The sequence below is a fragment of the Histoplasma capsulatum genome, genomic scaffold (assembly GCF_000149585.1).
Source record: "Histoplasma capsulatum NAm1 scaffold_4 genomic scaffold, whole genome shotgun sequence".
Taxonomy (NCBI): Eukaryota; Fungi; Ascomycota; class Eurotiomycetes; order Onygenales; family Ajellomycetaceae; genus Histoplasma; species Histoplasma mississippiense.
The window spans coordinates 2413128-2422294 of record NW_001813979.1 but is presented as its reverse complement, the minus strand read 5'-3'; the positions used below and the strand labels follow the sequence as shown (position 1 = coordinate 2422294).

Sequence of the window (9167 nt, the reverse complement as noted above, 5' to 3'; positions counted from 1 at the left end):
GACCCCCTGCCTGTTGTCGAAGAATTTTTATCAGACAGAGCGCGTATGGTAATGCCAGAGGTCCGTCAACTCTATTCTCGGAGAATGCGCGAAGGATATTTCTTAGACAAAAAGTATGAGTCTTCAGATACTCCAGCCGCTCTTGAAGTACAGGCTCTGAGATGAAAACTATGAAAGCCAAGGGTACATCTTCGTCTTCATCGCCGTGACATACCTATTTAGAATTAGCATTGGCGGTGTCAATTTCCATTGTTATTCCATACATCACCACGGATATCCGGATAGTAGCGATCAGCTTTGTCAATCAAGTACGGGCCATCGCTGGGACTGACACCAATGGTGGGATTGTCCTTGCATACGTTAGCTGAGCTCTCCTTAAGTAGGTGAAGAATAGCAGACTCACCATGGCAAGAGATTCCGTCGAAGCGTGGATCCCACTTTGTAAATCCACGGAACGTAGACAGGAGGAAGTTGGGTCCTTATATGGCAATGGGTGTGAGCTGGAGACACCGTGGTTTTTGGCCGTTTCCCTTCTAAAACCTTTATGCTGTCTCTTTACAAAACTGGACGCCCCCTGGCTGGGGTCAACGAATTTGTAGAGTATTTCATTCTGGGCACCATCGCAGTGCAAACCCCTTTTTATGCAGCTGCGACAGGCAGGTGCTGCTTCATCACATTTGACATGCCTTGCTTTGCAGGTCGAACAACCAGTGAAATTTCTATCATGGTATCTTCGTTGGCGGGTTGAACATGTGGTTGACTGTCTCGCGCCCAGGGAATTGGGCTCCTGAAATTTTTTAGCACAGAGAGAATGAACAGGTGGTGTGGAACTCACCATCTCTGCAAGCTAAAATCTGCGGGGCTGGCTTGTGGAAACTATTCTAAGGGGATTTCAATGGAGGCAAGAACCGCTTCTTATCACCTTTGGAATGTTAAGAGCAGATATTCTTCGCTTCGCCCAGCCGGAGCTGATATTTGCATGGCCCCTCGACTACCCAGTAAAGAGTGAAGCTATCTTTCTCCCTCCCAGCCGCTCTCAGTGAACCAAGACACACAAAGGGTAGCCATAATTAGCTGTGTATTTGTTGTCGGCAGGTAGCGGACCTAACCTATTGCAATATACATTCTACATCTTGAAATATTGTAACTGGCTTGAAAGCTGATAGGGTCAAATTCTCAAGGAGCTTTTTATTAAGGCATTCTGTGTATTTAAACTGTCGGAAAAATGGTTGATCCGAAAACCACCGAAAATGTACCCAGCAAGGTGAACTTTTTTGCAAAACTAGACGTCATCTGAGTAACGGAAGCATGTTGGGCAATACTCATGCCCACATGCGCATTTGTTGACCGCCGAGCCAGTTCCTTCGCAGTAGCAGCACTTGATGGCTCGATTAACCCAGGTCTCCCGTTTTTCTCTCTCTCTTTCCAGTTTCAGCGCCAGTTCAGGATAAGGCAACATATAGAGCACAGATGCTGTTTCTGTTTCCGGGTCCTCATCGATCTCGATAGCTTGGCTAAGATGGGTCGCCGGGACTGCGCTTGTTTGGTTGTTTGTCTGAGCATCATGACGTCTATTCGCTTGGTTCGGTTCGTGTGATCGGTCAACAGATCTTTCCCTACGCAGTGTCCTTTCGTGCAAACATTCCGGACACGATGTATGGCCACATTGTCGACATTCCCCCCCACCGCTAACATCCTCCTCACATCTGCAGCAGAAGAGTCTCAGACGTCGTCGAACTGCTTTTCGAACATATCCTTGCCTGGTTTGGCTTTTTCCCCGTATTTTGTTCAATAGATCATGGGCCGTGATTTGGTCGTCATTTTGATCCTGAGATCTGTCGGTTCTTTTGTTGGGTTCTGCATTTTCTCGCATCGCCCGGGTGCTTGCTCTTTTCCGTATTTTCGGGTCCGAGGTCAAATCTTTGTCCATCTCTGAAAAGGCGTTAGCTACACAATGAAAAGAACATTCTAAGAGAACCATATACCTCTCAAAACCAGAATCACTTTGCTTGCTGCCGTGCCTAAAGTAACTGTTTGTGTACTTAACTATACCTTCGCCAGGCCATGCAGGCAAAGAATATCGTATTAGCTCTGAAGAAATTGTGCTTGAGTCTTTAGCTTTAATATCTTTCTGGGGTGATAAGCCCGTCAAACAGGATACTTACAGGTTCGCCTGTTTTGTGAAGTAGAAGCATCCAGCCGCACGACAAGCTTCTCAGTATGGGTATTTTATTTAGACGGAAATAGCTAAAACTATTCAACGTGGCCAGGGAAAAGTCAAATAAAAACACACCGAGCGATGGTGAACTGTAAAAGGGAACTGAGAAACTATATCGGCGTCCATGGATCAGTGCAATCTGTACCCTAGCCGGTACGATTGAATCGCAGCTTCCCCGTCGCTACAAGCAGTCAATTCATCATATCGCAGGTCCCGCCGATAGTCCCCCTCAGACCCCTCAGACCCCTCGCATAATACAGTAAAGATACCCGTCTCCAGGATCGGCCGGTCCGGATAGTAAATTGAGGCCACCGCCCTAATTTTCTGGAAATTACTGTTAGACCATCCAGCAGAAACAGGGGAGGGTGACGTACCAGATGTGCTGATTCAGGGCGAGCCGTCCGAACCTCGTCTAGTCGTGTATAGCTTTCCTCGGTCATGAAAGGGAGGCGAGCAGAACGACTTTCTTGGTGGGGGCTGAGCTGGCCTAAATCGGATGTGTCGTCTGTGAAGTTCGCTAACGGCACTGCGTTTCCTGGTTCAAGAGACTGAGCGGAGATATTTCGAGCCATATAGGCACCAATAGTGATAATCAACATCACCTGGGAGCTATGTCAGCACATGTTGGAGCGAGAGCTGTGGTTTCACTGAACTTACTTCGATCCAGAAGGGCCAGTCGTGGACGAGTCCGCCTGCAGCAAACCCTGCCGTTATGAAAACAAGAAATGCATGGATTGTAATCTCACGGATTACAGGGCCCTGAGATGGTATACCGCGAATTCCGCGCCAAAAAAGCAGACCAGCAATCGCGAGTACCGTGTAGTCGATAGACACGATTACAGCTGTACCTTTCACCGACGCCTCGTAGGCGACCGAGCTAACTCAATGAGCACAAGCCTATCAAGACTGGGGGGGAGAGCACACCATAAGATCAACCCGAGCTTTACCGCAGGGGACAGAAAACAATACCCTAAAAATAATCGATGCAGGAGGGCGTTCGTAAGTGGTCCGGCCTGGATTTTGCTCAGCCGAATCATCTAGACATCGCGATTAGCGAGGACCAAAGCAGGGGACTGGGAATAACGTACCTCAAGGGCTAGCGGAAATGCTGTACATATTCCCAAGGGATAGTAAAATGCTGGCGTATCTGAAACAAGCCTTTAGCATTTATCCAACCATCTCAGTAGAAGGGACTACTCACCCCCGCGCCTTAAGCCTGATAGACCAATGCCAATGACAACAGCATTGACGCAGATAAAGAGAACGAAGATTGATATCTCAGGCAAACGGTGAGGCTGGGGGCGGTGAACGGTAAGCAAGATGAGATGCACCATACTTAGCACGATGAGTGCCGCCGACAGAAGCGCATACGGGATGTTAGGATACATTTTTCATAAAAAGGCAGCCAAGTTGGTCCATTTTGAAATGATCTGTCGCGGAGTGATGTGGTTTATATCTCTCGGGCAGCCACTCTCTGTGCGCCTTGATTGGGGCTTTTTCGATGGTCAAGGGGGTATGCCATCCTCATTTCAGCAAATGTTGGACGGCAAAAACTTGTCCAGGGCCCGTACAAACACTATTGTTAATGTGTTGCATCAGAGTTATGGCTTTCAAATAAGTAAAGTCGTTAATCCTGTCCTCATTAGGCAAATGGCGGTCCAAAGGGCTAAATTTCGAGCTCAATATCACCTTTGTCGGGATTTTAGGCCATCCAGGCGCAGCTGCTCCTATCATAAAGACAGGGATGGAAACTATCACCAGCTATGGCCCTCAACAAAGAGATCAATTTTCTAGGTAGCAACCTGTATCTGCTGTGAATGGCTTAGCCGATGAGTAGCAATAGGAGACTTCACGCTTAAGCGCCATGAACTAGATGCAATCACAGTTTAGTAGCTTGGCTGGCCACTCGGTTCCAATGAAATACGTGTCACATTTAGTGTTCGTTCAGCCGTCCGGTTGTGCGGGGGATTCCTAAAGTGGAATGGTTTCCGTAGTCCGCCAGAAACCCCAAGCCAAGCTAGAGATCAACTACTTGACTGACCGCTTCTAACTCCTGTCTATCTCTTCATCATTCAGGATGGATTTCAAGCTGAGTCTTATTGCTGCTTTGGCACATTTCAATCCTTCTGATGTTCTTCAATCACTGGTAAGAATCCTCAGATAATTGCTAGCTCATAGCTAATAGAGAGTAGGAACTTTACCATGGCTTTAGTTGCTTCTTCGCCCAAGAAGGTGGTCTGGTTCTTTTGCAACATCTGTGCTCCTCTCTTTCTTCTTCACATCAAATATTTTCTTCCCACAGCACTCGAGCTATCTCCCAACCCACTACGCTGCTTGCCAATTCTCAACCTGCTTCTGCTCCTTCCACTCCTTCTACTCCCGCTTCTCCTCCTCCTAATCCTCGTCCTCCATCTCTTGCTCCTCGTCAGCCCAAAAACAAGAGAAGTGGAAAAAGGGAGCACCGAAAGAGGCTCCATGAAGCAGTCCAAACTTCCCCCGACGAGCTAAAGAATAGCATGATGAAAACAGCTGAGACCTACTTTAAAGATAAAACGACCTTGGTTGACATCTCAGTGCATCTGATCAACAGTCAACCTCTCGAAGAAACTATTCACGACGGCTTGTGGAAACGAAGTGTTGATATATTCGCAAATACTGATTCCAAAGCATCTCGAGTGCGCCGCCTTGAGGAAGGTCGAGCTGTATTACAAACAGAGCGCTCTACAAATGACTATGCCAAGCGATTGAGCATGCTGCTGTCCCGTATTGAAATTGATGAGATGACTCTTTCAGTTCCAGATAATGAGTGCCGGCAGGGTGTCGGCAAAACGACAATAGCCTATGAAAAGTATGCAAAGGAAGCTCATGTGGATTCTAAGTATGTATCAAAAACTAGATCTCGGAGCCGCAACTATGCTCGTCTTGTAACCAAAAGTGGTCCTGGAATTTTGGCATGTTTGGATGGACAAGATTCAAAAACGTGAGTGAGCATCATGATCCACCATTAATATCTCTACTAATATTTCTCTAGGTGGGAGAGGTGCTCTGTAGATGTTGACCTGCTGCTTGAGTTTGTGAAAGATAAGTATCCTGAACGGGAGAAGATCTTTCACCGCCATGACCGAATATGCGCAAAGGCGATCCTCAGTGGGCTTAGAGCTTGTGGATGGGAGGACGACCAGATTTTGCAGAGCAAGGGAGAAATGTTGACGGCCATGAGAAAATATTTCATTAAGCTCGTGCAGGGAGAGACGAACAAAGAGTACGACGAGCCCAGCAGCAAACGGCCATGTCGCGGCTTACAGGCACATATGCCTAGAGTTAATTCATTAGGAGGTATGTTTTTGGTACAGGACTGTCTGGAAATATTTAACAATCTCCTTAGACCTGGGTCCTCATATAAACTCACACAGCAACACTCCAATGCAAGTTCTCGCTGCTGCTGCAACTTCGGAAACCCAACGCGACAGAACGCACATCGCACATCAGGTTGTTGATACAATTCAATCCTTACCTTCCGCAAACTCGCAGTCCGCACCTACAGAACTCAATCATACAACGAATTCAAGGGCTGCCGTGGAGGATTTGGCTATCCCAGCTGAGACACTGCTGTCGACTGTATCCCCGCAGCCTCGCTTGAATGGCCTGACCGAATCAAACGGTATGATCTGCTGGAGCGCGATTGACAAACAACACTAACACCCAGCCTAGACTCCGGTCCAGCAATCACTTACGAGAGGCCGCAAGCGATCAGCAATCCCTCCGATTATTTCCCCGACCTAACTGACACCTGCTCAGACTACGCAAGGCCGCAAGCGATCAGCAATCCCTCCGATTATTTCCCCGACCTAACTGACACCTGCTCAGACTATGCAAGGCCGCAAGCAACGGCATGGGCGGCAACAGGCGACTTCCTGGATTTGAGGGCTACCAATATGGCGCCAACAATCGCCAACAACTGCTTTGGCACTGGGAATATCTGTGTAACAGGATCATATTCAGAATTTTCCTCTTTATCTGCGACATTGCCTCAATCTTCAAATTCATAATTCATCCCGATCTTTTCAGTTTCCATTGCTTTGACTTTCTGCCTCAGATACGCATTGTTTGGAAGCTTTATTCTCCCCCATCGAGCGAGCTCCTCTTTGTTTGCAAATGCTAGCGTAATCGCACGACCTTGAATATTGAAGCTAAGACGAGCATCTAATACTACTCTAGAAATATGCATCAGCCTCATGTGTATTGAACGGATAGTCGCATTTATACTTACAAACCTCCATCTTTCATGTCTTTCTGAATTTCTTCAATATCCGGCGTTTTGAGCAGTTCTCGTTGAACCTCTAATAACCCGTTCGAAGCCGCCTTGGGTTTCAAAGGTGTATGGTGAGATCTTTTGTAAAGGGTAATCTTTGATCCAGTTCCTAGCAGTTGAACGACTATTACTTGAAGCTTTGGCTCTCGAGGGTCTGCCATGCAGTACGCATGTTGCGGGAAATAGCGGAACGTCATGTGAAGCGCGAGAGCAGACCATGAAAAGAAAGACTCAACAGCTTGACGAACATGCTGCATATTTCTCTCAGTGAATGTCATTAACAAGTAATCTGGGTCGCGTACCTTCTCATCCAGCGCGTTGATCTTGCAAAAATCCAATCCCTCAAGAGTTCTGAAGGGGTATTGTTTAGCAGCAAATTCATCAACCCTTCTACCGATAGCAGAATCTGCTATTGAAAAGAAGCCTTCAGTTTCAATGGATGTAACCAAGTCTTCTGCTTGCAGCGGGTTTGAAGACGCCATCGTCGATAAACAAGATTATTTATTTTTTTTTTAATATTTTTTTTTAGTTGGCCGATTGGGTTGATGGCTTGCAAACAGATGGGCGAGCTTTTATCACAAACGCTCTTGGTGCCTCGTGACCATGAAGTGGGGTAAAGTGGCATGGGCTGGTGAAATGATTTTCGTGCAAAACCATACATCGACACTGTAAAAGCGTCCACAACAATTGCCAGCTCACTCATTATAACAATCACAAATATTTTTCGCCAACTAAATCCTGAAAGGTCCATTAACGCAAACGCAAAATAGAAAATCCGTAGAATGTCCCTAAAAAAACCGACATGTTGAGCACGTTCACTCCCCACCCGCCGTCCAAACCTCCCACGTCATTGATTTCAGCCATACGGCGCAATGTGTTTGCCCCTCAGCATATTTGCGCATACGGTTCTCATGGGTTGCCGTAACTATGAATCATGACATCATAAAGGACACCAGGTGAGCTTGCTTTGTTGAAGGCGACTTCCCCAATTGTAGAGACAAATTAGTCAAGGGCGAAGTGGAACGTAAAGGCGACTGTTCATTTTCCCGTTTGACGATGATATAACCCGGGGGATTGGCCATGGGTGTCTTCTGTTCCGTCTTCGTTCGCTTTGAAGCAATGGTTCTGCCTTCACCTGTTTGACGCTTGGACATCTTACCCCTCACTCAATGTGGCATTTGTGTATCGTGGACGCTCGGATCAATATTTTCCCGGGGCCTTTTTGGTACCATAGGAGAAAATAAAAATATTTCTTCTCGGGGGCGTCTCCCCCTCTATATACGGGGAATAATTCCGAAATGGACTACCTACCGAAAAATCCATCCTGGCTAAATACTACCTCATAACTTGACGACATGGCTAACTCTTAGAACATAATACATTTGGCGACAATGGATCAACGGTCCAGCCATAGAATCCCTTATATGACTAGCGATGTTTACAAAATTTGACCAACTTCCATCAATTATTGGACTACAACAGAAAATCAAATGAAGGCCGGTCCTGCGTATACAATCGCCACAGACATAGAAGCCGGGGAGATCCGTAGAAACGGGCCTCACGCGGTGGGACCAAAGAATAAATACAAGCCATCAGCATATCCCGGAACCGTAACTATCGTCCGATTAGCCCTGCTAAGCAAGACATACATCAAACGCTGCGGTATCTAACCCCAATCGTACGGCTATTATTGGTATTAAGCCTCGGCGGTGATAATCACGCCATCCGTGTTTAATCTCCCGCTGAAGGACGACCCATCGTTGGGAGAGTATCTGCCTGGCTGCGGTTCCATTCTGTGGAATTTGGCAGATCACTTCCATATGTTTGGGATGCGGCGTCGAGTTCTGCAAAGGGAGGGAGCCGGACGGGACGTGAGCGTGACACTCGGGGAGGTTTTGACGCGGGTTGAGAGAATGAGAACGGAAGTGTCCTAGCTCGTCTCGCCATTTCTTGTTCTCCTAGCTGCCAGTGCATAGCTTCAACGGCCCTCCAGGGGATGGACATCTCCTCTGCAATTTTCGCCCACATTTCCGACTTGGATCTGCTTGCTCTGTCAGTAAGAGAGCTGGTTGTCATCAGATATCACGCCGTTTCCACCTTTCATATAATAAGGCTAACTTGGTCTTGCGATCCTCGCTCCACTCACTCCGCCTCTCAAGGTAATTCTGGTAGTGCAGGCGACAGCTGAGTGCACTTCGCCCTGGGAGTTCCTTGCTGATATCTCCCCATACCATTCCGCGCTGCCGAAGCTCGATGATCAGAACATCTTCTTCTGAGGACCATTTTGACCTTTTCTTGTCCGAAATTTGGCGTGCTTGGGGGCTATCGCTCTGGACGTCAGGTGCCATTGGTTCGTTTTGGGCTAAGTTTTGAATTGTAGGCGCCATAGTGAAAACTGCGGCATTTTACGAGGAGAAAAGGGAAGATCGAGCGAGGGAAACAAAGTGGGAGGAAGGCTGGCTTTATATGCCTTTATATGCCTTCAGACCTACGCTGCCCCCCCCAAGACAAATTGGGAGCAACCGCAAGTAGACCGCACCATTTTATGGGATTTGTTGGCTAATGAGATAGGGACTGATTTAGGCATCGTCTTTCAACGCTTCCTGTTGATGTTGCATCTAGGAAATGGGGTTTTAC

At 47.3% G+C, this 9167-nt stretch overlaps 4 protein-coding genes across 4 annotated transcripts; 1 reads left to right on the top strand and 3 right to left on the bottom strand.

The window, feature by feature from the left end:
• Window positions 1-168: 168 nt before the first annotated feature.
• HCAG_04723 (predicted protein) lies at window positions 169-3606 on the bottom strand (the record flags this gene model as incomplete). Its single annotated transcript, XM_001540833.1, has 13 exons — window positions 169-195; window positions 264-350; window positions 404-787; window positions 923-968; window positions 1323-1932; window positions 1986-2046; window positions 2166-2307; window positions 2364-2542; window positions 2593-2820; window positions 2876-3095; window positions 3188-3255; window positions 3307-3365; window positions 3420-3606. The coding sequence occupies 13 exons, from the start codon at window positions 3604-3606 to the stop codon at window positions 169-171; spliced, it is 2298 nt and encodes a 765-aa protein (XP_001540883.1).
• Window positions 3607-4295: 689 nt separating this feature from the next.
• Window positions 4296-5917, top strand: HCAG_04722 (predicted protein; the record flags this gene model as incomplete). The annotated part of the gene is made up of 4 exons (XM_001540832.1): window positions 4296-4364; window positions 4648-5096; window positions 5250-5554; window positions 5604-5917. 4 exons carry the CDS (start codon window positions 4296-4298, stop codon window positions 5915-5917), a joined length of 1137 nt encoding a protein of 378 aa, XP_001540882.1.
• A 331-nt stretch (window positions 5918-6248) lies between these two features.
• Window positions 6249-7887, bottom strand: HCAG_04721 (predicted protein; the record flags this gene model as incomplete). Its single annotated transcript, XM_001540831.1, has 5 exons — window positions 6249-6432; window positions 6489-6781; window positions 6833-6939; window positions 7357-7455; window positions 7842-7887. 5 exons carry the CDS (start codon window positions 7885-7887, stop codon window positions 6249-6251), a joined length of 729 nt encoding a protein of 242 aa, XP_001540881.1.
• Window positions 7888-8261: 374 nt separating this feature from the next.
• Window positions 8262-8878, bottom strand: HCAG_04720 (predicted protein; the record flags this gene model as incomplete). Its single annotated transcript, XM_001540830.1, has 2 exons — window positions 8262-8571; window positions 8649-8878. The coding sequence occupies 2 exons, from the start codon at window positions 8876-8878 to the stop codon at window positions 8262-8264; spliced, it is 540 nt and encodes a 179-aa protein (XP_001540880.1).
• Between the last annotated feature and the right edge of the window lie 289 nt (window positions 8879-9167).